Source organism: Phycodurus eques, chromosome 6 (genome assembly GCF_024500275.1).
Source record: "Phycodurus eques isolate BA_2022a chromosome 6, UOR_Pequ_1.1, whole genome shotgun sequence".
In the NCBI taxonomy this organism is placed as follows: Eukaryota; Metazoa; Chordata; class Actinopteri; order Syngnathiformes; family Syngnathidae; genus Phycodurus; species Phycodurus eques.
The window spans coordinates 15304248-15330925 of NC_084530.1; the positions used below are offsets into that span (position 1 = coordinate 15304248).

The 26678-nt window shown below is 43.0% G+C and overlaps 2 protein-coding genes and 1 long non-coding RNA gene across 10 annotated transcripts in view; 1 reads left to right on the plus strand and 2 right to left on the minus strand.

The window, feature by feature from the left end:
* Window positions 1-302: 302 nt before the first annotated feature.
* Window positions 303-4393, minus strand: LOC133404025 (uncharacterized). 3 transcript variants are annotated; one of them, XR_009768776.1, is made up of 6 exons: window positions 4306-4393; window positions 4043-4157; window positions 3858-3909; window positions 3481-3685; window positions 910-1146; window positions 303-552 (listed from the first exon to the last, which is right to left on the minus strand). It is a non-coding gene; the product is annotated as an uncharacterized LOC133404025 (long non-coding RNA). The 3 variants fall into 3 exon arrangements; XR_009768775.1 differs by lacking the exon at window positions 3858-3909; XR_009768777.1 differs by lacking the exon at window positions 3858-3909 and having other exon boundaries at window positions 910-1191.
* Window positions 4394-4469: 76 nt separating this feature from the next.
* Window positions 4470-15446, plus strand: noctb (nocturnin b). Of its 2 annotated transcripts, XM_061679578.1 has the most exons (6): window positions 4470-4550; window positions 7940-8094; window positions 12557-12711; window positions 12801-12966; window positions 13586-13917; window positions 14642-15446. In XM_061679578.1, the coding sequence occupies exons 3-6, from the start codon at window positions 12565-12567 to the stop codon at window positions 15161-15163; spliced, it is 1167 nt and encodes a 388-aa protein (XP_061535562.1). In that variant the 5' UTR covers window positions 4470-4550; window positions 7940-8094; window positions 12557-12564; the 3' UTR covers window positions 15164-15446. The 2 variants fall into 2 exon arrangements, with proteins under 2 accessions (XP_061535562.1, XP_061535561.1); XM_061679577.1 differs by lacking the exons at window positions 4470-4550; window positions 7940-8094 and adding an exon at window positions 10810-11062.
* A 3216-nt stretch (window positions 15447-18662) lies between these two features.
* elf2b (E74-like factor 2b (ets domain transcription factor)) overlaps window positions 18663-26678 on the minus strand; it is a 32043-nt gene continuing 24027 nt past the window's right edge. For 3 of the 5 annotated variants that reach the window (XM_061678713.1, XM_061678712.1, XM_061678711.1), the window contains 3 exons: window positions 26270-26647; window positions 24535-24709; window positions 18664-20833 (listed from right to left, as the gene is read on the minus strand). In XM_061678713.1, the coding sequence (XP_061534697.1) occupies window positions 20285-20833; window positions 24535-24709; window positions 26270-26647 (1102 nt within the window). In that variant the 3' untranslated portion in view covers window positions 18664-20284. Of the gene's footprint in view, window positions 20834-24534; window positions 24710-26269; window positions 26648-26678 lie in introns of all 5 variants that reach the window. The other 2 variants (XM_061678715.1, XM_061678714.1) reach the window with 1 other exon arrangement.

Here is a 26678-nt window from a genome sequence, read left to right on the forward strand (position 1 = left end):
TAACCATTCCTTTGACTCCCAGGTAACCAAAGTCACTCAGTCGTGCTTTTCACAAATTACCAAAATCAAACCTTTTCCCTGTCTGTCAGACATGTTTAGATTAGTGCAATGCACATATGCTTGCATCAGCAGAAAAAATAAATGAATTCAGTGCCTACAACACATTCAAAATGCTGCAGATAGACTTTTTAAAGTGTTATAGAAATTGGACAGATGGATACGATCAAATTGTTGATTTCCATTGCACAATATACAGTAATGTGTGACTTGTTTTGAAAAGCAGTATAGATTTATGCACCGTATTATAAATTCACATTTATTATAGTCATTATAATCCCTCAAGGAGAAATGCACCCCACAGACTGCTGCTGTTGCACACCACACATTATTATTACATGCTTATCCATCCTGAGGTCCATCGAATTGGGATAATCCTTGCCGATCCAGACCCTGAATTCTGGGATGGGCTGTGAAACCTTGTAGTAAATGTGACGAGAGAACTGGAAAACAACCATATTGTGTTGTCCCTCGCTGCTGCTGTAGGTTACATACCTGAAACACAGATCAAATTCATACACAAAATGACTGGTAGATATAAGTTTTATATATATATAAGTTACAAGACCCAGTCAATCTAAAGCAAGTGACTGAACAACGCCCATATTGGTTTTATAACATGAATGGGAAAATAATTGAGCTATACTGTATTGGTTTTCTAAAGATGAAACAGAGCAGCCTCTCTCATCTAGGTGGATTTGTTTATCAGAACCATCCACATTTACATACGAGTCATCATCCCTGATCTGCAGAAAGACCAATGTAAAACTTTTTGGGCTTCAACTAGATGGAGGGGGGAAAAAAAAGGTAAATATTTCACATAGCCTTACTCTGAAACACTGAGTAACTTACTGCCCAGACGTATTGGAGGTTCACTGGCATGTGGACTTTAGACATTTTCTCCAACATATGGCCCAAATATTATTCCTCTGGCAGATATGTTCGTCATCTGAGGATCCTGGTTCAGAATCTCCCAATTCATTGTCGGCGTGGAAGCAAGGACAGCTCTGCTCGTGATCGACCACCATGGAGCCACAGCTCACCAGGAGGCAAAGCAGCATCATGGCTATAGTTCTGGTTTGAGGGAGTCTGAATAAATGAAATCTCAAGATTATTCTTGGGGTAAAGCCACACCTGAAAAAAATAAGATAAATATGGACAATCCTGAGGTGAGATATTAAAAGCACAAAATCAACAACAAAAAACACCACACAAGACCAGCAGCTTTGATGTCAAGGAACACATCTGATGGTGGCTGTTATCTGTAATCCACTTGTACTCCAACTGTCTTCTCTGAGAATCAAAATTGCGTTTGTGCATACACAGATGCAAAAGGGATAATGAGGTCTTCATATTCCTGCTAAGTCTTAAGGCCAGTGTGGCCATAGAAATGGATGAGCATCACACTTAATATACAGTGATCGCTTTAATTCAGGCAGTTGATGCATTTCATCAGGTCTCCAAAGAACAATGCCATTCCCGAATGCTTTGCCACTACACTTCTGAGCATCTGGTTGATAGTTTCCAACAGATAATTTATATTGTTTTAAAAATGTTTAAATCGCCATTTCCATCCACATTCATAAGAACACAGAGTGGCAGCGGTGAGTAAAACCCTGGAATGAGTTTCTCATTTTTGTAGTTTGAAAAGCAATGGCTTGTGTGGTACCATAGTCAATGAATGTATAACTGTTTCAACGTCTAAAAGGGTAAATTTGATTAAATCAACATCTGTATTAAAGATGCAATAAGTTACTAGATATGCTTTACAAGTTTCACATTGGGACAACTGCTAAAGTGGATACAGAAGTCTAAACACCCCAGTTTGAATGCCAGGTTTTAATGATATAAAATAAAAGGAGACCAAAATAAATCAATTTAAAACAATGGTTATAACCTGTGGAACTCAGTTAAAATGTTCGAAACAGGAAGTAAAAACAAACAAGACAATGTGCACACACACTTATAACTGGGCACTAGCCATGGTCCATCCACAGTGTTAAAATGATCTTATTGTTCAACGATAATCAGTCAGGAGAAAAACTTTCAAGGCATTAAATAAACCATGGATCACAGTGAAGACCATCATCTAGTGGAGAAAATATAGCATTACAGTGAAATTACCAAAAACTGGAGGTCAATCCAAAATTGATGAAAAGACAAAAAGAAAAATGGTCAGGCAGGATGCCTGCATAAATTTCTGGCAAGTACTGGCCATTTTGTACATGCGACAACATCTCCCGTCTACTTCATATGTCTGGGCTATGGGGTAGGGTGGCAAGACGGAAGTCTGAAAATGTGGTATGGGCAGATGAAACCAAGGTTGAACCTTTTGGCCAAACAGGCTGGTTTTTCTTCATCTTAAACTCTGGCCTTAGTCAAGGTGGAGGGAATTATGACCAGTTCCAGTCAGTGTTAGCACAAAAACGTCAGGCTTCTGCTAGAATACAAACAAATACTAGGGAAAAACCTATAGAACAGCTAAACTATTTGGGGTTGATCAGAGGCCCTTTAAATCGTGGCAGTTGTGTGCCGACCTCCGTTTAACCTGAGTTTAAATGTGACTGGTTAATTCTGAGGACAGCCGCATCCCCTGTTGTAAGAGGGTGTGCACACTTGTGCAACCACATTATGTCAGTTTATAATTGCCTTCCCAAAAGGGAAAGAAAGAGAGAGAGAGAGATATATATATATATATATATATATATATATATATATATATATATATATATATATATATATATATATATATATATATATATATATATATATATATATATATATATATATATATATATATATATATATATATATATATATATATATAAATAAATAAATAAATTGGGCGGCACGGTGGCCGACTGGTTAGAGCGTCAGCCTCACAGTTCTGAGGACCCGGGTTCAATCCCCGGCCCCGACTGTGTGGAGTTTGCATGTTCTCCCCGTGCCTGCGTGGGTTTTCTCCGGGCACTCCGGTTTACTCCCACATCCCAAAAACATGCATAAATTGGAGACTCTAAATTGCCCGTAGGTGTGACTGTGAGTGCGAATGGTTGTCTGTTTGTATGTGCCCTACGATTGGCTGGCAACCAGTTCAGGGTGTACCCCGCCTCCTGCCCAATGACAGCTGGGATAGGCTCCAGCACGCCCGCGACCCTAGTGAGGATAAGCGGCTCAGAAAATGGATGGATGGATGGATAAATAAATTGAGTTGTACAGGTTATAGGTCACAATGGTGGAAAAGGTTTTGAAATTATTTAGCTTTTATATATATATATATATATATATATATATGTGACAAAAACTGGGCATTTGAAGAGCGGTGTGTTGACTTTTTATATCCACTGCACATACTGTGCGACAGTGTTGATGACAGATGTAATTGCAAGAAGGCATCCGACAAGTGGCGATTGATAAACCTACCATCAAGTTTCTCTGTTACTGTTAAATCTTCCTGCAAATTGTTTGTGTGACTTGAAAGAATTCGGGAGGCAATATTGTAAACATCCTTCACGAAGACAGGTTTTCCAGAACAAGTGTTGTTTGCCTTCATCTTCAGCAATTGTCTCACTTAAAATATTTCTCTGCTGCTAAGCCTTCTCTGCTTGGGCAAGTGTTGAAATGTTTGCTGAAAAAAAAAAACATGAATATTTTAAAATCGACAAAAGATTTAATCCCATTAATGTTGCTATTAGGGATGGGTTTTAATCAACTAATTCATCAATAATAATTTGGTGGAATTGTATGGAAATTATTTTTCATTCATCACTAAGAAATTGAGGGAAAATGTAGTGCAATACATGGCTGTAACCAGCAGAGGAGCTGTTGTTTCAGTCTTGACTGGTTTGCGGTCTAAAGAACAAAAAAGAAGATAGCCATGGGAAATTCAACTACCGGTACATCCACAAAGACCCATTCATGATTGCCATAATCTGCATGTCCATATTGATCAATGAACACCAGTCTACATACATATATTACTTACTAGGGATGCTTCATGGTTGTGACAATCTGCAGCACTGATTTCCTTTATGAATAGGTTCTGTCCATCTGGCGTGACTCAGACTTTGAGAGTGAATGGAGAACCTTTCAAGAAGGTGCTGAAAAAATAAAAACAGCATAATTGTTTTGCCAATCCGTAAGGCGGATGAGTGATTATGAATATAAATTATTACACATTAGGCCCACCGCACACCGAGCGATGCGACGGAGCGCGACAATGGCAAACCAATTCCCGAGCATACTTACCGACGTGGTGCAATGGAAAAACCGCAAAAAAGTTCTCGATCCCGCATGAGCCCTTTTCGCTGACATTTCTCGACACGGCAATGTGTGTTTGTTGTTTTTTTTTTTTTTTTTTAAATGCTTTATACACGTCACGAGTTGCTGTGAATGACGACAACACCCTGCGACGGCCGGGTTGCCAGATGCTAATGTCAATAAACCACTGCGCAAAGCTGCAGGATGATTGCAATATCTACTGCATTGCCAAGGTAAACTCTGTTAAATGTGACGCCGCTCGTACAAATGAACAAACTATCCACAATAACTATTTATTGTAAATCGTTTATCCAGACTAGGGGGGGGGGGGGGGAGAACGAGCGTTGACCAGTTTCTGAGCACATCGTTAATTGCCATAATTTCAATGTAAATACCACTGTACTCCTTGTACACTGTAAATCTTAATCAACAGATCAAATTGACTTAAGAATGACGGGTGTTTATTCAGTCTGCTCTGTTTATTACTTTTAAGTTAAAAAATAAATAAATCTTGTTTCACGCAAATGTGAGCTCTTAATGTTGGCGGATAAACACAAAAAAAACTATTTTAACAAACATTAAATACGAGATAATCAAACGTACTGTAATTTAGGAGTGTGTGTTTATTTCTCTGGCAAACATTTTCTTTTTCAAAAAAAAAAAAATCTAATTAACTACTCCAATCTGGCAACACAGATACTCCCGAATAGTTTCAGACTGTTTGGAATATTCACACTTGTCATTTCTACACGCACACACACACGTAGTTTGGAGAGTAGAAGTTGACCTAGCAGACATTTGAAGTTGTTTCACGTTTTAGGTAAGGAGTTCAGAAGTACCCATGAGGTCATTTCAATGGAAAATTAACTTAATTGTTTGACTTTTTTTAAGATAATGTAGCTACAGACATTTCGTCAGACGATAACAACTATGACTTGCCATCTTACTTAGTCGTTGTACTTCTTTACGGTTCGTCACGATACAAGTCTTTAATGAAAAATGTGCTTGTCGTCAAGCCAGTTCACGATGTTTTGTCCGCAATGGCTCACCGTAGTGTAGCTCCCTCATGGTGTTGGTGTTACCATGGCGACGTAGCTCCTCGGTTGATTAAGCTGTACTGTAAACATAGACCCAGACAGTGAGTTGAAAAATGGCATATTACCTTTTTCCCAAGTTTCCGGCTGTTTTGAGGGCTTTTGATCGTGTTAAGAAGACAAGCGGCTTCAGTAAGAGAGAATTCCATTCTCTGCTGAGGCCAGCCTTCACCTAGCTGAGCTATCCTCCGCCGTCACTGAACTGAAGGCAGAGAGACATGCCACCCATCAATACTTAGAAGTAGAGATCATCGAAAACAGTAAGATGAGCCACCAAATTAGCAACACAAATCAACACACGAGGAAATTAAGTCCAATGTGGGAACTGCCCAGGAATCCAAAGTTCAGGAGGTGCAGCAGCTCCACAAAGATCTCAAAATGATCTCCCAGCTCCAATAAGCCACAGAGAAGAAATTGGAAGTATTTCTCAGGAAAACCAAAGTGCTACAACAAGCGTGAGAACGTGCTAAGGAAGAGCATGACGGCGCCCTGGCTGCTTTGAATGGTTGTATCACTCTCAAGAACAGCTTGCAGAGTCAGCTCGACCACACAAAACTACCGATGGAAGAGCTGAAGAATCGCATTGTTGCTGTAAATGAGACCATGCCAACATTGCAAACAAACATGGCCCTTAAGAAAGAGGATTTTATTTAGTGCAACAAGACAACCTGTATGGCACAACAAGATATGTGCCATGCTGAGGGGGAAAAAACAATTAGCAGAAGAACATGTTCAGGAAGTGCAGAAGAGATTTGGAGAGTTAATGACAAGAAACAAACAGCATGTGACTATTTGGATACACACCAGGTGGACATTTCAGAGACTGAGAGGAACCTCCAAAGACTAACCACATCTCATTGCCAGTGTGAGAAAGAGCTGCAAGGGGAGATCCAAAAGCAGCAATAATTGGGGAAACAAGCAAATGTTACAGAAGTAGTTACATGAGTTAAGGAATTCCATCAGTACAAACATACAACTTTTGAAGAGGAAATTGTCACTGCGGATGAGAAGATAGAGGGTCAGGAATTTTTCATTGAAACTCTCCCCCAAATCTATGAGATCTTCAAACAACAAGAAGATGATGATGATGATGATGATGATGATGAAGTAAGGGCGGAGAATTTCTACGCCCCAAAGCAGCTGGAGCGATCCAAGCTGCAACTGCAAACGCGCATGGTGTCCTTGGTCACACATGGCAAGGACATTCAAGAAATGGACCACCACATTGGAGAACTCATAGAAGCAGACACAACCGACAAGCAAATATTTAAGAGGAGTCAGAAAGAACTGTTTGCTAAGGTGGACTCTGGAAGGAATGATTGTCATTTGCTCTGACACAAACTGTGAGCTGTAAGGGCTTATATAGACAGGTGTGTGGCTTTCCTAATCAAGTCCAATCAGTATAACCAAACACAGCTGGACTCGGATGAAGGTGTAGGACCTTCATCCGATGACCTTAAGGATGATCAGAAGAAATGCACTGCACCCGAGTTGAATATATGAGTGTCACAGCAAAGGGTCTGAATACCTATGGCTGTGTGATATTTTTTAATAAATCAGCAAAAATTCCAACAATTATTTTGTTTCTGTCAATATCGGGTGCTGTGTGTACATTAATGAGGGAAAAAAAATTACTTACATGATTTTAACAAATGGCTGCAATATCACAAAGAGTGAAAAATTTAAGGGGGTCTGAAAACTTTCCGTACCCATTGTAAGTTAAAAAAAATTTTTACATACATAAATGTGTGAAAATAAGCCACATTAAAAGATTGAATGAAAATTGTATTTATTCATTTATATTTAAGACACTGTAACATGCACAGTTTGGCCATTTAATCTAGTGATTCTTTCGCGTAGCCTACCACTGAAGGGAGCCGGAGCCAAGATTCAAACCCAGAACCTCACAACTCTGAGGCAGATGTGCTGTGCTTACCACTACCCATTGTGCTGCCACAACTAAACAATAAAAACATCCATCCATCTTCTGAGCCGCTTCTCCTCACTAGGGTCGCAGGCGTGCTGGAGCCTATCCCAGCTGTCATCGGGCAGGAGGCGGGGTACACCCTGAACTGGTTGGCAGCCAATCGCAGGGCACATACAAACAAACAACCAGTCACACTCACAGTCACACCTATGGGCAATTTAGAGTCTCCAATTAATGCATGTTTTTTGGGATGTGGGAGGAAACCGGAGTGCCCGGAGAAAACCCACGCAGGCATGGGGAGAACATGCAAACTCCACACAGGCGGGGTCGGGGATCGAACCCGGGTCCTCAGAACTGTGAGGCTGACGCTCTAACCAGTCGTTCACTGTGCCGCCCAATAAAAACATGACAGTTGCAATTCACAAGATATCTGGTGGACAAACTGCCTCACAGGGTCTCCACACTTTTTGCCAAAGCTATTTAGAAATGGGAAAAATTAATATTGGCTACATTGCAAACAATTTCACATCCATCAGGGGGCAGAATTAACAATCTCTCCCTGTGTCTCTAGCTCGCTCTCTTCAATGACCTTGCTCTATAGTTACAGGGTCGAGCAACCACCCAGGCTGGCAGTAACACAGGCTGACCGCACTTGTGTAACACCCATGACCACTTTAAGGATCTCACGCAGGCACAGCAACACGATGGCACAATAAGACAGCAGTGGAAGCGCCACCCCCTTGAAAAAAAACACAGGTACGTTTTCAGAAAAGCAAGAAATGAACTTTGCTCTCAAATGTTTTTGTCATAGTGTGTAAGTTGTTTTGTTTTTGTTGTCTGACTGGCAGACTCAAGCATGGCACACTTCACAGGTTTAACTGATGTCCAGCCTTGTGGAGTTTGGCATCTTATTAGGTATTTAGTTTGGTTAGTTATTAGTACTCTCACGTTTAGTTGGTAAAATGGTTTCGATTTGGTTGATCTATATTAGAAGATAGATAGGATCCTTTCTCCGCTTTTTGTTTTATATATTTTTATGCGTTTTAACTGACAATATTTACACATTCTTAAGGGTTACAACATTTAAGCATCCTCAGATATAATTATGATGTAATAATGAAAATAATAATGTGTAACATGGTGACCAAGTTGTTAGGACATCTTTCTCTATCTTAAATTATCCATTGGGGTGAATGTGTGTGAGTGTTTGTCTATATTTGCCCGCCGATTGGCTGACCACCAGTCCAGGGTGGACCCCGCCTCTCCCCTAAAGTCACCTGGGATAGGCTCCATCTCAGGAACTGATGGATGGTGATGATAATAATAATAATAATACAAATCATGATCATACTACTAATAATAATGTTTTACATTTTTACATCTTCAGCCATATTGAGAACCTACATAGGTTTATTTCTGGTAACTCAAGACCACTATATAACATGCTTGCTCAGAGGTACTGTTTTGTACTTATGTGGACTAAGTGACTCTATGTTGGAGTTTGTTATGGAGGAGGAGGTTTCTCTAAAGGTCAGAGAGTAAAGTGGCAATTTAAGTGAGACGTATACAGGAAATGTGGTTTTTATGGCTTTAATATGGCATTCTGTTGAAATGAGACTGGGACTTGAACTGCTGTACTATTGCGAAAACACCTTTTCCGTAACGTTTCTTTCAACGTTGTTATTTGAATCGTTAATGCTGCTAAAAAGTCAGGTTTTAGAGCATCTCAAAATAACACAAGCTTGATTTCAGAGCAGACAGTAAAATCACACAGAGTGTAATTGACATGCAAAATGACCTACATAATAGCCAACAGTGCTTAACACTGTAATGTAATGAGGGAATTGCCCTTTCCCAATATGGAAATGTCAATGTCCTACCAAAGTATACGGCAGCTCTGTCGCTCTCTCTCTATCGCTCCCCCCCACCACCACATGCTCTGCCAATACACCCTAAGCCTACTCATGTTTTCTCAAGCTAGCACCCGATGTGCCTAAATAACCCCCCGGTGTGCTACAAATAACATTTGCCACACAAGCACACTGCGCTTGCATGTCGTGACTTGTGGTTGATGAGTAGCCAGTGTGCACAGACGTGAGTCTTGTGCTTGTACAAACATGAGTCATCACTCCGAGGCCAACAGAACCTCACGTTCTTTACCACGCTACTGCCACGTCAAAGCATAACAATGAAATGATGTCCTCTCAGGTAGGGTTCATCCGGTGCCGGGTGGCAGAGCCAAATGTGGCAAGTTAGACATATTCGCAGTCTATTTCCAACTCTTACAAGGCCATGCTATGGTTCCTTATACTAAAACCAGCCTTCAGTTATCAGAATTTAGCAGCACTGGTTTAGCACTGATAAGATGTCACTCTAAACTGTGAACTGTAAAGGAGCAGTGAGCATCGTGCATGATACTTTCAAAGCACATTTCCCAACCTGCAGTCTTTGCAACAACTTTACTGCTTGGTAATTATGGAAAATTGGGTTGCATATCAACAGCTACAAAGTCCCTGACACTTCAAGTAAAAAAAAGATAAAACAAATATACAGACTAGAACTTTACAAATCTTAAACTCATCTACATGTATAACAGTTCGTCTTCACATTTCCATAGATTTAACATAAGTACATGTATATAGCACTTTTCACAGAGAGGACTCATGTAGCTATTCACATTCACAGTTAAAATACTCATACATTCTGTATATAAAATACAGACTCAGTACTTGAATCATTATTTTCCTTGTGCTCTTTAATAGAGAATCTTCTCAGTCATTTTTATCAACAAATGTACAATATGTTACTGCTGTCGATTTGAATTTATTACAATAAATTAAAGTTCACAACCATAAGGGGGAGCAAATGAAGAAATAATAAATTTTGCCTTATATGATACAAGTTCAAGTTTTTCATTCTACAGTTCAAATGTAAAATGATTGGTGTAATTTCATTATTTGATCAGGTATTTTTGCCCAACAGAACAACAGAAGCTAGTTGCAAGCATTAGATGCAATTTACAACATGTATGGGACACACCTTTTGGATTAAAAACTAAGAACTTGTTATAATATTTTTTTCGAATGGTTCTATTTTGCAGAAGTGTGTATGCTCTATTTTGGTGCTGTTTAGTCGTCCCAAAATACTGTACTTGTCATCTTGTCGTGGAAATGTACAATGTCAGAAATGACTCTTATGAAACCACAGCAAGAGAGCGTTGCTACATGTTGCGCATGGGAAGTCATTGCTTAACCCCTAAGAGGCACGCATTCACACACACTGCCCTAACCCTTTACACAATTGTTGCAATGTGACAGCTGAACAATTGGAGATATTCTTGAAATCATAGAGCTCATTTGGCGTGTATGTTTACACCCGTGTTTATTTTCTCTTAAGCACAGGGCAGACAAGAGGCACACAATGTGAGTGTGCCATTGTGTGTGTGCGTCTGGGTGTTGTGAGAGAACACCAGCAGTGTGCTGGCTCACTGCCTCACCGGCACATGACCTCGCATACTCCTTGTGGGCCGGATGACGTCTGTCTGCTTCCTAATCTGTCTCCCGCCCCCGAGGCTTTATAGGCTGCAGTAATGAGCGCAGCTAAGTGATAGATCTGTTTACACTTGCGGACGTCACATCGGCCTCAACGCGTTCATCTTCAGCTCCTGACAGCCCAGCGAATAGAACAATCGAGCACAAAGTGGACGTAGTGATGGAGACAATGAGTAAGACACTTGTCGTCGTCGTGTTTAAGCTTGGCCCTGTATTTGTGTTTGATGTGATTACTTCTCCATGTTTTAAGGATGCAAGCTGGGGAGGTTTTAAAATGCGTGGCATCTGCGCTTTACACGTCATTATCCGAACATATGGCTGCAGGGGTTGAACTAGCTTCTCCAAGGTCTGCTAGCAATGTGGAAAGTTTCAATATTAGTACTTTGATAGCATGCCACAATTCACACGTTTTAATGAAATTCAATAATAGTAATAATAATATATATTATTATTCACCGACCTTAGTGAGGAGAAGCGGCTCAGAAAATAGATGGATGGATAATATGAAGTCTATGAACTGCGACTACTGACAACATAACTTTCAAGTCCAAATTACAAATATTGTCATTTAGATAATTTAGTTTAAGGAAAAAAGTGTTCAAAAGCTCTTCCTTTTGTTCTCTGTCATCGTTTGGATTATCATTTAGAGCCATCATCTTTATTGGTGTATTTTTACACCACTGGAAACTACAACCATCATAATAATAATAATAATACAGTATTGTTCAATCAAATAAGGGCAAGCGCTATAGAAAATGGATGGATCATTTCTTCTTTTGTGACTTCAGAATTTTGACTTGAATCTGAGTGTGCAAAAGTACCTAAAACTTCAGGGTAACAGAATAATGGGAATTCAATCTGGTGTTGAATGTTCGCAGTTATTAACAAAACATGTTTTGGCAGGTTAAACTGCAAATCAACATGACCCACATTGGTTAACTTGATAAGGCTGAGCTTGAAACAATAACGTGGATATTTCGTAGACATTGAAATGCAATATTTTGGTACCTTATTCCACTACGTTAGAGGGGTATCGAATGAAGTGACTGTTAAGTGCATACTATTTCAGCTTGATTCTTTTAGTGGGGAATGTCCGACTGATCAACTAACCTTTTACACTTTAAGTGATTTTCCACTAAGTGGCTTTGTGTCGCAGAGCAGTTAGCGTCAAGATGGTTTGTTGTCAAAAGGAGAGGAGATTATCCACTAGTTAATTGATAGCAGATGCTTCAGCGCGCGAACACACACGCAATTTTTGACTGTTCACATCATCAACCCAATTATTTTTTTTAAATGATCAACCAAAACAATGCATAGCTGGTAACTTGTGAGTCATGACAAAACATGCGCCTGACCACACGGACTAGGTGGCAACTACCACTGAACCACTCTTTCCAGTACTTCCAGTACGGTCTTGAACATTCAATTAAAAAGCTAATAAAGGACCTTCTCTCAAAATCGTCAAATAACAAAATTAGAAGACATGGTAAGAACAAACATACGTGCAGTCATTCATTTGCACTACCGCTTGTCCTCCTTAAACAACCATTCACACTCACATCCATGGGAAATTTAGTCTTTCATAAATAGTCCTTTTTCTGAACAACTTCTGTTGTCGTGGAGATTGTGTGACTAACATTTCCCCGTGTTGGTGTTCTTCTTCCCAGCTTACCCAATGGGTGGCGGGGCCACCAGGCTGTACAGCGCCTTGGCTCATACCCTCAGCAGCAGTGGCGGCAGCAGCCGTCGTGTCCCCCTCCCTCTGACCCACTTGGACCCCTACCAGCCAGCGGACACAACCCTGGATCCTGATTTCTGCCATGTGACTGCCTGTCTTCTAAACATGGACAACACTTAGTTACACTTGTTTAACACGCAGAGATAACAGCATCTGTTTTTTACGACTCCCAGGAGCAAAAGGGTTCCACGATGAGTCCTCTCGATCCGGCCGAGGTTCTGCAGCAGTGCGAGGAGGCCCTTAGCGATCGACCGGCGCGATTCCGCAGGACTTTCATTCGACCCTCGAATGGCAACGGCGACACCATTCGGGTGATGCAGTGGAACATTCTGGCCCAAGGTAGGGGACAGCTATCGGACACCGTGTTTACACATTCTCTGGCCACGTGTTTGTAGTTCAGAAATAAAATTGATTTGGGTTGGGGCACAGACAGTTATTTGTAATGATCGTTTGAGTCCCTCTCAGAATTGTAGAATGGGAATGAAGGGCTTATTAGTTAGGCCAGACAGATTCTTTTTTGTCAAGTTTGGCAGCTTCCCAAACAACACTGGTCTTAAAATATTACTCACATGTCTGGCCTATGTCAGAACTATGGACTGTGTTCCCATGGAAACAAGCAGTAAGAGGACTTGAAAGTGCAAATACTGCATTTGTTGTATCTTGTTTTTTGACGGTGTGTCAGCCGTTGAGTTAAGCTGAAGCAGTGCTACGCGCAATACAGCTACAGACTGTAGACCAGGTTTGGGCAAACTTTAGTTCTTAAGGGCCACATTTGTTTTTCCGCCAGGTCATTAGTAAATAAGGTAAAAAAAAGTAGAAAAGGAAAAAGTTGAAATGTGTTTTTAAAATATGCAAATTGGTTTATTTACATAAGAGACAGACTCTAGTGAATCCTAATAAGATGAAGAACTCTCACATTCTCTGAAACTATATTAAAGTCCGATCTCTTTCTTATCAGCTCTCGGCGAAGGACTTGACAGTTTTGTGCTGTGCCCTCCGGAGGCCCTCAGCTGGTTGCGAAGGAAGTACCTCATCCTAGATGAGATCCTCACCTACCGACCTCACATCCTGTGTCTCCAGGAAGTGGACCACTACTTTGACACCTTGCAGCCGGTTCTGGCCCGTCTGGGTTACAGCAGCAGGTTCTGCCCCAAACCCTGGTCGCCGTGTCTGGATGTCGAGGGCAACAACGGCCCTGATGGCTGTGCGCTCTTCTTTGATGAGTCACGTTTCGAGTTTTTGGATTGCGTCAGCTTACAGCTCTCTGCCATGATGATTCCAACCAATCAGGTGGGTACAACTGTTTTAACGTCTCTATTAGTTACCAAGGTACAGCAAACCGAGCCTTGCTTGGAATGGTTAAAATCTGCAAGTAATTGACACCCCCCCCCCCCCCCCCAAAAAAGGTTATAATTGCCAAAGGATAGCACAAGATGGCGACAAAGCACTAGTGAATAATATAACTCCGCAACTCACTTCAACATAGTTCCTTGACATCAAGATGCCACAAAGATGGTAACAGTCCAGAACTCACTTCAACATAGTTCCTTGACACCAAGATGCTACGTGATGGTGCCACATTAATACTTTTATTGCTTTGACCTGAACAGAAAAAGAGCAAATAATGAAGAAAAAACTAAAAAATCTGTGAATAAGTGAATTTGTATGCTGTACTAGAGATATGCAAGGCTTCATTGTAATGTTTTTAGGATGTTATGCATCTCTAACCAATTTAAAACAGTTCCCAGGTAATTTAATAACACGTCTCAGACATGCGTTCGTCAAGGATCGAGAAATATAATACACGTTTTGTACACGGTTCATACACTACAATGTCTGTATGTGGCACATGCACAAAAATAAATTGATGTCGACAACTATAATTGAGTTACAAACTTGGTCACAGAACATATCAAACTTGTAAGTCAAGGTACCACTGTATTTGTATACACACCATTAAAAAGTATATTCTTCCCAACGCTCACGTCTCTCACATGCTGCTCTCTCGTCTCAGGTCGCTTTGGTGATGATACTGCGTTGTCGAAGCACAGGGAGGTGTGTTTGCGTAGCCGTGACCCACCTAAAGGCGCGCTCAGGCTGGGAGTGGCTCCGTAGCGCCCAGGGGTCGGACCTCCTGCGTCAGGTCCAAAATGTGGTCCAGAAACATGCGGTCAGAACATCAGCGGGCTCTGATTTCCAGATCCCTCTGATCATATGTGGGGATTTCAATGCAGTCCCAAATGAGGAGGTGTACTGTCGTTTTGTCACATCTCCTCTTGGTTTGGACTCGGCTTATAAGAAACTCAGCAAAGATTGTTCGACAGAGCCACAGTACACAACATGGAAGATTCGCCCTACGGGTGAATGCTGCACCACTCTGGACTACATTTGGTACACTCGGGACACGCTGAGGGTGGACGCCGTCTTGGATATGCCCTCGGATAAAGAGATTGGTCCTAACAGGCTCCCGTCCTTCAGCTATCCTTCAGACCACCTCTCTCTAGTTTGTGATTTCAGCTTTAAGGAAGACCAGTGATTGGGAAACAAGGATTCTGTGGACAACGTACGTCGTCATAATTGGCCTGTGAAACAACAACAACGAGGAAGGAAAGAAACCAAATCTTGCAAATGAACTGAAATATTTTCTACCCCCTGAACTTTGACACATTTAGAGTTTCCAGAGCTCTACCTTCAAGTGTGCTCTGATGGACAAATGTGCACAACACATCTGATATTAAATCCTGACAAAATTGGACTGAAACTGTAACATGCTGTTAGTGAACTGACTGTAATAAACATAATTTTGTTATAATTTTTTATTTGAACTGTTGTTTATATTTCGCCCCATCATAAATTGGGACGAAGCTGTTACTTTTGCTTCCCCTAGTGCTATATACTCTTGCACAAGGTATTGTTTTCACATTAAAAGCTCCTATAATCGCAGGTCCTGCTAATTCAGAAAACTACTGTACAGTCAGTATATGCTTATAGGGTATACATTCACCAGTGTGACATTAGGACAAACAATAATCAAATTTTTAATCAAATTAAGATGTCAAAAAAATGCCTGATAATGGATTCTAGGACCCAAGTGCCCATATATAGACCCTTTCCAAAACATTTGAATATCATGGAAAAGTTCATTTATTTCCATAATTCCATTCAAAAGTTAAATTTTCATAGATTATAGATACAGGGCCCACAATTTAAACTATTTTGTTTTTGTTTATTTTTTTTACATAATTTGGGCTTCCAGCTCATAAAACCCATGAAATCAGGAATTCAGAAAATTAGAATTCTGTGAAGAAAACAGCCCAAATTTTTTTGCAGGCCATAAATGTTTTAAACTGAGTGTCACACACTAATCATCTTCTAAACTCAAAGCACCTACACAGGTTTCACCAGGTGTCATTAAATTCCTTCAGTTCGGTTCAATTGTCTCAGTTGGGTTCAATATGGGGAAGACTGTAGACTTGACAACTGGCCAGAAGACCATCATTGATACCCTCCATAGGATGGGTAAGCCACAAAAGTTCAGAGCTGAGGAGGCTGGCTGTTCACAGAGTGCTGTGTCCACGCATATCAATGGAAAGTCTAGTGGAAGGACAAAATGTGGCAGGAGAAGATGCACCAGCAAAAGAGATGACCGTGGGCTTCAGCGGATTATCAAACAGAGGAGATTCAAGAATCTAGCAGAGATCCAGAAAGAGTGGAATGAGGCGGGAGTCACAGCTTCAAAAACCACCACATTCAGACGCATCCGGGAGATGGGCTACAACTGTCGGGTTCCTCGGGTCAAGCCACTTCTGAGCCTGAGCAAATGTAGGAAGAGTCTCAACTGGGCCAAGGAGAAGGAGGACTGGACAGTTGGCCAGTAGTCCGAGGTCCTCTTTTCCGATGAAAGTAAAGTGTGCCTTTCATTCGGGAATCAAGGTCCAAGGGTTTGGAGGAAGACGGGTGAAGAACAGAACCCAAGCTGTTTGAGGTCAAGTGTGAAATATCCAGTTAGTCAGTCATGATTTGGGGTGCAATGTCCAGTGCAGGTGTTGGTAAACTCTGCTTTCTTAAATCATAGGTCACCGCAACAGTCTAGCAGAATGTTTTGGAGGACTTCATGATTCCTTCTACTGAGGATCTGAATGGAGATGCAGATTTCATCTTCCAGCAGGACCTGGCCCCTGCCCATACCGCCAGAAACGCCATAACCTGCTTTGATGCCCATGCCATCACGGTGCTTGACTGGCCAGCCAACTTGCCAGATCTAAACCCCATTGAGAATCTATGGGGTATTATAAATAGGAAAATGAGGGGCACCCGACCCACAAACAAAGAAGAGCTGACATGACAGCAAGCATCAAGAAAATCTGGACTTCCATAACTCCCAGGCAATGCCACAGGCTGATTGCCTCAATGCCATGGCGCATCCAGGCAATGATTAAAGTAAAGGGATTCCCAACCAAGTATTGAAGATGAACATATCGTTTTGAAAGTACCATATTTTGATTGATTTATTGTGACCCTAATTTCTTTTTTTTTTTTTTTTTTCCTACAAAAACTGAGAAGTAAATGGTTATTTCTTCAGAGTATTTAAATTTTTTGAATTCCAGATTTCATGGGTTTTATGAGCTGGAAGCCCAAATTACGTATATATAAAATAAACAAATAAATACTTGAAATTGTTGAAATTGTAGGCCCTGAATCTATAATCTATGAAAGTTTAACTTTTTGAATGAAATTATGGAAATAAAATAAACTCTTCCATTATATTAAAATTTTTTGGAAAGGGTCTGTAAATGTACTAATGCGGAACAAATTATCCAAACTGACTGCCGGGGGGTCATTGGCAGTGTAGTGGTTCACGCTTGTACCATTCACACAGTTGGCCCAGGCTTTCATTGGCCTATTTACAACCACCCTGTGATTTTGTGTCAGTCAGTCCTGGGTGTGTCCAATTTGACATCACCAGAGTGGCAGGAAAATAATAGATGGCGTGCACATATTCTAACTGGAAATTTCAACAGATTTGACAGGCGTGTCTAAGTGTGACAAAATGACAAATAAGCATGTCCCAAATATTCAATACAGAAATGTTTGGACCCACTTGTAAATCTTTGCCTAATCATAATTTGTGACCCGTGTGTGTAAACGTGTTGCCAAAATGTAACTATTTGTTCAACCAAGTATGAAAGGAAACACAAATTCTGGCTGACCTTTGGTAATCAAGATTTAGGGACTACTTGGAGTATCCAATCATAAAATAAATTCATTTCAAAAGAACAAAAATGAATCCGGCATGAAATAACTGGACCATGTTGGGCATTACAAAGGGCATAGATGTTGGCACAGGATATTAGAGTGGTGCCACTGGCTTGCAGATCGACCTGAAAAGGTGGGGCGGCTGGAATAATTTGTTATTTTGCAAATCATTTAAATTAACCGATTAATGCACAGTGTTGAATGTGTATGTTAAATTATTTTTATGTAAAAAAATTTTTTACCATTTTTAAATGCACTATTTTATTTGTAGATGGGGTAAACAAAAAATGTTATGTAAAATAGTGTGTCATGTAACTCACAGGTTTGTCATTATTTAACCAACTCTTGAATAAAATAATTATGAAATAAAAAAAAAAAACTGTGTGCTCTTTGGCCACCCCTGGGTTAAAGCACTGAGAAATATATATATATGAGAGAGAGAGAGCGTGAGAGAGACCTCATAGAACTAGTGGGAGAGAGATGTGTGCTAAGGTACTGTGTGACAATGCAGCCTGGCAGTGGGGGAAAAAATGATTTATACTGCTTTTCACAAAAGGTATTGTTAGCATGGACGTTGGTGCTGCACACAACAGAAAAGGCACTTCAAGTTTTGATGAAAAACTGGCAATTAGTTTTTTTTTTTTTTTTTCCTTGAGTATCACTACGATGGGACCTCAGGTCTATCATACTGCCTATTAAAAAAAAAGATGCTGGCTGGTTTATCATAGGCCACATCAGTACCACTGGCCCTAGTATGCGCTGTCCATCACCTGTGACAACTCAACAGCTTCCCAGGTTGAATAAGCTCGGAGTACTGCAGTAGCATGTAGTTACATAAATGATACTTGTAATTCTGTCATTTTCGGGGAGTACGTTTTAAGTTTCTCAAGCATTTCTCTTCCCCCAAACAAACTATAAAAAACAAGTTGCAAGGTTTCAGTAAAATCTACTTTAATACACTTTGAAACAAGAGTACAACAAAATAGAATATACTTCAAATGTTGAATATACAAACAGTTCAGTCTGAACACAAACTTCGGTATTTTCCCTCTTTTTATATCTAGATTTTTATCAAAAAATGAAATGTAGTTGTAGGGCCAGCGTGACAGAAAACAAAAAAAGACCTTTTTTTAAGTGACCTGGGACTTGGAGACTGACATCACATTCAGTATACTTAATACATGTTAGCAATTTAAAAAGATTGTGGTTATATACATATTCCTATTGATATTTTATCTCCGACATGGCAGTGGGCACTGGCTCAAAGTCAACTATCAGTTTAAAAAAAAAAAAAAAAAAAAATTTAAAGTTAAGAAATTTTTAAACCCTCAATGAACAAAGTACAGTGAAATCCGTCAGGCTCGCAATTCTGATCACACAGAGTGAAAATTGAGATTGTTGATATAAAGCACTGTGCCGTTTACATCTCACAGCTGATTTCATTAAGTCAGCTGTATATAGTTTGCATGATTTAGTTCTAGTCCTACAGCCAATTTCAGGACTAGTAAAAAAGACATTGCTCTTTACATATTTGACGGAAATTTGTTGACTACTAATTAGTCAGTCTCTTTGAAATAAGAAACTGATTCGTCCTTAGATTTACAAACATAAACCAGTGCATTTTATCCCAAAACTCACAGCTACACTCAAATGTTAGATCCTCTTGTTTCTGTAATACTGTGCTTGGTAAAAGTTATGAAAACACAAACAAAAAAAAAACGGAGTCATTTCCTATAGTACATGATGGATGTCAAAATTTAAATCAAAGGCTGCTCGGTTATCGTTAGCTCTGTAAATGGTATAGTAGCCATCTACATTTATATTGTTATTTATACTCTTTCGGGACCCATGTAGCACCACACACAGACACACATTTGATGTGCACTGTGACTGAAGTACAAATTGCTGGTTTAACAATTGCACAAGAAAAAAAAATAAATCAATCAGGCTTCTAACAAATGTGTTATTGCAGCTCCATAGTCTTTTTGGTTTGTTTGTTCTGTTTTGCTTTTTTAACCGGTTAGATTACATTGCAGTTCTGTTCAAATGGGTTGTAGTGTTTCAGTTTCAGAGTTGAATACATTTTTCCTAATGAGGCTTGGCGGTGACGATAGCCGTAGTGATCTGGGTTGGTCCCGTTCAAGTTTGTGTGTTCCTATTTTTTTGTGTGTTCCTATTTGCATGTTGGCCTCCGTGTGAAACAGTTTCACTTTACAGGCTTGGCTTAGAAACACTTCTGGCAGCAGTATTGGAGGATGACGTTTCCGACCCCCCCTCCAAAAAAAACAAGCGTTGAGGAACCATTTAAAGTCTGTCTAACTGCTGCTGGTTATCACAAGAGTAATAAAAATGGTTTCATGTACAAGGTGACTGACTTGGGGGCAAAAAAGATTGGTAGATCTCAACACTCAGGCTCTTCAGTCTTTCCCACCTCGGGGGTCTGCAGTTTGGTGTACGCGTCCGCCTGGACAATTTTGGCAGTCCCTTTATTCTGTGGGATCGCGACCGTCACGGGCACCCGAACCGCTTGGACCGGGACGCCGGCGGCTTTGAGCTCGTCCCCTCCCACAACCAGCTCGGAACTGTTGAAAAGCCCGCTAATGATGCGGGGCTGCGCCGCCACGGCCCGGTTGGCCGACGATACCGTGACGCCGCCCGCCGTGCCGCCGCCCGACTGCGACACCACCAGAGTCTGCTGTTGCGCCGGCGTGGGCACAGATAGTCTCATCACCTGCGCTCCCGACGCCACACTGACCGGGGTCAGGGTTTGGACGGTCAGGGGGCTTCCCAGGAGGCTGATGCCAGGCTTGGCTGCGCCTGTGGGGGTCTGCAGCTGACACTGCGTTAACTGATGAGCCGGGATAGTGATGATCTTGGCCAGCTGGACGGTGATCTTCTCGCCATTCTCTGCTGTGGCTGGGACCATAGTGGGGATGGTCTGGATCACAACCTAGGGCCAACAAATTCAACTTTTACCTCAAGGTACACCATCCATCCATCCATCGATCTTCTACCGCTTATCCGAGGTCGGGTCGCGGGGGCAGTAGCTTTAGCAGGGACGCCCAGACTTCCCTTTCCCCAGCCACTTCATCCATCTCTTCCGGGGGGATCCCGAGGCGTTCCCAGGCCAGCTGAAGGATGTAGTCTCTCCAGCGTGCCCTGGGTCGTCCCCGGGGTCTCCTCCCGGTGGGACGTGCCCGGAACACCTCACCAGGGAGGCGTCCGGGAGGCATCCGAATCAGATGCCCCAGCCACCTCATCTGCCTCCTCTCGATGTGAAGGACCAACGGCTCTACTCTTGAGATCCTCCCGGATGACCGAGCTTCTCACCCTATCTCTAAGGGAAAGCCCGGACACCCTGCGGAGGAAACTCATTTTAGCCGCTTGTATCCGGGATCTCATTCTTTCGGTCACGACCCACAGCTCGTGACCATAGGTGAGGGTAGGAACGTAGATTGACCGGTAAATCGAGAGCTTCGCCTTTCGGCTTAGCTCCTTTTTTACCACAACGGATCGATACAAAGTCCGCTTCACTGCAGACGCTGCACCGATCTGCCTGTTGATCTCCGGTTCCATTCTTCCCTTACAAGACCCCAAGATACTTGAACTCCTCCACTTGGGGCAGGATCTCATCCCCGACCTGGAGAGGGCACGCCACCCTTTTCCGACTGAGGACCATGGTCTCAGATTTGGAGGTGCTGATTCTCATCCCAGCCGCTTCACACTCTGGTGCGAACTGCTCCAATGAGAGTTGGAGGTCACGGCTTGATGAAGCCAACAGAACCACATCATCTGCAAAAAGCAGAGATGCAATACTGAGGCCACCAAACCGGACCCCCTCTACGCCTCGGCTGCGCCTTGAAATTCTGTCCATAAAAGTTATGAACAGAATCAGTGACAAAGGGGCAGCCTTGGCGGAGTCTAACCCTCACCGGAAACGAGTCCGACTTACTGCCGGATATGCGGACCAAACTCTGACTCCGGTCGTACAGGGACCGAACAGCCCGTATCAGGGGGTTCGGTAACCTATATTCCCAAAGCACGCCCCACAGGACCACCCGAGGGACACAGTTGAACACCTTCTCCAAGTCCACAAAACACATGTAGACTGGTTGGGCGAACTCCCATGCACCCTCGAGGACCCTGCTAAGGGTGTAGAGCTGGTCCACTGTTCCACGGCCAGGACGAAAACCACACTGCTCCTCCTGAATCTGGGATTCAACTTCCCGACGGACCCTCCTCTCCAGCACCCCAGAATAGACCTTACCAGGGAGGGTGAGGAGTGTGATCCCCTTATAGTTGGAACACACCCTCCGGTCCCCTTCTTAAAAAGGGGGACCACCACCCCGGTCTGCCAATCCAGAGGCACTGTCCCCGATGTCCACGCGATGTTGCAGAGGCGTGTCAACCAGGACAGCCCCACAACATCCAGAGCCTTGAGGAACTCCGGGCAAATCTCATCCACCCCTGGGGCCCTGCCACCGAGGAGCTTTTTAACCACCTCGGTGACCTCAACCCCAGAGATAGGAGAGCCCGCCTCAGAGAACCCAGACTCTGCTCCCTCATGGGAAGGCGTGTCGGTGGAATTGAGGAGGTCTTCGAAGTATTCTCCCCACCCGCTCACAACGTCCCGAGTCGAGGTCAGCAGCGCCCCATCCCCACTATACACAGTGTTGATGGTGCACTGGTTTCCCCTCCTGAGACGTCGGATGGTGGACCAGAATTTCCTCGAAGCCAGTCCAGGAAGTCATTTCTCCATGGCCTCACCGAACTCCTCCCATGCCCGAGTTTTTGCTTCAGCGACCACCAAAGCTGCATTCCGCTTGGCCAGCCGGTACCCATCAGCTGCCTCAGGAGTCCCACAGGCTAAAAAGGCCCGATAGGACTCCTTCAGCTTGACGGCATCCCTCACCATTGGTGTCCACCAACGGGTTCGGGGATTGCCGCCACGACAGGCACCGACTACCTTACGGCCACAGCTCCGGTCGGCCGCCTCAGCAATGGAGGCGCGGAACATGGTCCACTCGGACTCGATGTCCCCCGCCTCCCCCGGAACATGAGCAAAGTTCTGTCGGAGGTGGGAGTTGAAACTCCTTCTGACAGGGGATTCCGCCAGACGTTCCCAGCAGACCCTCACAATACGTTTGGGCCTGCCACGTCGGACCGGCATCTTCCCCCACCATTGGAGCCAGCTCACCACCAGGTGGTGATCAGTTGACAGCTCCGCCCCTCTCTTTACCCGAGTGTCCAAGACATACGGCCGCAAGTCCGATGACACGACCACAAAGTTGATCATCGAACTGCGACCTAGGGTGTCCTGGTGCCAAGTGCACGTGTGGAAACCCTTATGCTTGAACACGGTGTTCGTTATGGACAATCCGTGACGAGCACAGAAGTCCAATAACAGAACACCGCTCGGGTTCTGATCGGGGGGGACGTTCCTCCCAATCACGCCCTTCCAGGTCTCACTGTCATTGCCCACGTGAGCATTGAAGTCCCCCAGCAGAACGATGGAATCCCCAGCGGGAGCGCTCTCCAGCACCCCCTCCAAAGACTCCAAAAAGGGTGGGTACTCTGAACTGGTGTTTGGTGCATAGGCACAAACAACAGTCAGGACCCGTCCCCCCACCCAAAGGCGGATGGAAGCTACCCTCTCGTCCACCGGGGTGAACCCCAACGTACAGGTGCCGAGCCGGGGAGCAATAAGTATACCCACACCTGCTCGGCGCCTCTCACCGTGGGCAACTCCAGAGTGGAAGAGAGTCCAACACCTCTCGAGAGGACTGGTACCAGAGCCCAAGCTGTGCGTGGAGGATAGTCCGACTTTATCAAGTCGGAACTTCTCGACCTCACACACCAGCTCGGGCTCCTTCCCTGCCAGAGAGGTGACATTCCACATCCCTAGAGTCAGCTTCTTTAGCCGGGGATCGGATGGCCAAGGTCCCCGCCTTCGGCCACCGCCCAGCTCGCATTGCACCCGACCCCTATGGCCCCCTCCCACAGGTGGTGAGTCTATGGGAAGCTCAAGGGACACATTATGGAAGATGTACTTTTAATGCAGGGGGATGTCAAATGTAAGGTCTGTGAGCATAGAACACAAACTGCAATTTTTCAATAAAAGTTAACTGTTGTCCATTGGACATCACACTGACGACCACACAAATGAGTGGTCCCCAACCTTTTTTCCAGCACGGACCGGTTCATGCTGGTACATACTGTATGTTTCCCGGACTGGTAGTCGTTTGAGACAATGAATATTGCCCGTTGGGAGGCTCAGGGGCCGGCCAAGATGACAGTGAAATTACATAAATTTAAATTTGGGTGTTTAAATATACAGCGTTTAAATGTCATGTTTTATGCGCCAGTAAACCAATTTTTTAAAAATGCATATTTGGAGAACTATGCGCAAGCGAGTCTACTTGTAACTTTCTTTATGATGTTATACAACAGTCTCCCGTTTCATGACGAGAGAGAATACTGTACTGTGCACTGGAATTATTATTTATTTTTATTTTGGGTGGGGGGCAGTATTTTGACAAAACCAAGTCAGGGACATGTTATTAACACCGGGAAACGGTTTTAATTTGTGTGAAAATTGCTTTAAATAAGCAAATGGGGGAAGCTAAAACTATCTTATGTAGGTTAGCACACCTTCTGTTGAGAGTTGGCGCCTCCGGCAGCAGCACCAATAGCAGAAGCACTGGACAGGAGTGTAGTATGGCCAGCTGCACCCGTTCTTACTGCCGGCTGCTGCATTGCAACTGTAGAGATCTTCTGGCCCAGTGATGTCATAACGACCGGCACCTGCATGGCGACTCGCACCGTCCTGGAAACCACAGGAGAGAAATGAATCGTCGAGGACTGATGAGAGACAAGCACAGTTACACTTGAGACTGTGAGAGTCCCAGGATGCACGTTTGGAAACAATGAGTCCCTGCAATTTATCGTGGAATACAGATGCAGTAATCCGCCACTATATCACGGTTCTTGCTTCGCAGTCCCGCTATAATGCAGTTTTATTTCCAGTTACTGGATTTTTTTATACCGTTTGTACAATATTTTTGTGGTATCCATTGCTCTTGCTCTCTCTCTCTCAATATATTATGTGTGTTGCAGCATGCAGCGATAGCAAATTTTTTAGGACAATATATTGTCCCAAAAACTATCACAATAAACGATAGTATCATTGTTTGGTTTTTTTTTTAATTCCACTGATATGATATTAGAGCATAATAATCCAAGTACATCCTTTTTAAGAACAATTAATTCTAGATAATATTGAACATTGGCATAATAATGTAGAACAATCAGTCATGAACCGACAAGAAAGGCCCCAAAAATGTCCTAAAACCTGCCAAATTAAAAATTATTCAATTTAAAAATAATAATAAATAAACAAAGCAATGTAACTTGAAAGCATTTGGGCTTTGTCACCGTTTTAAATCAGATGACATACATTTTAATATCACTTATTTTGATTGTTTACTGTATGAATGCGTTATGTACTGTATAATTTCTGCCGCCTCTTGGCTTTTGAAAATGAGATTTTGTATCTCAATAAGCTTTTACCATTGCTACATAAATGATCAAATGTAATCTATGGCCCGCCCTAAAGCTGCTGGCCTGCGAGACCTTCACCTGTCAATCAAATGACGCTGAAAATGAGTTCGCTGCAGTCAATTACTGCCTGAATATTGGCAACTTGTGCCACTGTGGTTATGGTAAATAAACAGTTAACTTTCCCATATGTGCGTCATATGGAGAACATACACACAACTAAGCGCTAACGTTTTAAATGACGTTGCCGCAGTCGAGTGAACTGCTTAGCTCCTTAGCTTGCTAGCGCGCAGTCTAGTGAATGTAATAAATGGTTAACTTTCCCTGAAGTTTCCCTAGTTGTGTGCATCTACGGAGCAAACAGTCTTCTGCCAGCCTCTTGGTGCGTCGTGAGCTGTGCGCGGCGGGTGTTAACCACAACTAGCATCAAGACAAGACTTGTAATTTTAGTGTATTCGCCCTTTTGATTTGCTGTGCGTGGAAGCTCTTCACCAACACACACGTAGGGGCAGGTTTTAGCCATGCGTCCCTGGACACAAGAGTGAAATCATTTCATGCGTCCTTGCTAACTTTTGTGTTTCAGACGCAGGACGCACGTCAAACAAGATCCCTGGACTAGGGTTGAAAAATTCTAGGAAGTTGGAATATTTCTGTGGGAATTTATGGGAATAAACCAGGAATTTGGATTGGTTCTTCATAGTAAACTTAAATGTCTCTAATTATGATGAAATTTGATACCAACATTCTACAGCTTAACTTCCCTTGGAACTTTACCAGCTACACTGGATGAGACCATGGCGTAGTTTCCTGAGCAAACTCTATTACTTACCTGGGCCCGGAAGCGTTACAAAGGACAGGCGCCTGTTGATTCCGGCTCCTGTCTCCCGACGCAATCACCGTCCTCGAGGCGCCTGCCGCCACGGTTTTGTTGCCCGCAGCAACAGGAGATTGACCCACGTTGCCTCGGTTGCCGCCCCGCAGGATGTTGGGTTTTCTTGGGGACAGCTCGGGAACCTTCAACATCACGTCCGGCGGCTGCAGGATGCGCTCGCAGGACGCCGTCGTCTCAGAGTCCGCCGGGCCTTCGGCAACAGACATGTCGGCCTTGTCGTCGTCAATGATCACGATGTTTTTAGGCATCTCTTTAAACTGGTAAACCAGACGCTGGCCCTCCACTTTGGCAAGGATGCCACGCTGGTAGTAATATCTAGAAAACGGCAACATTTGGGAAAACACGT

Excerpts from the sequence above, each read along its gene's own strand:
- noctb (XM_061679577.1), top strand. Across the intron at positions 12,967-13,585 it reads GTGGAACATTCTGGCCCAAG|CTCTCGGCGAAGGACTTGAC; the intron begins GTAGGGGACAGC and ends CTTTCTTATCAG. Across the intron at positions 13,918-14,641 it reads TGATGATTCCAACCAATCAG|GTCGCTTTGGTGATGATACT; the intron begins GTGGGTACAACT and ends CTCTCGTCTCAG.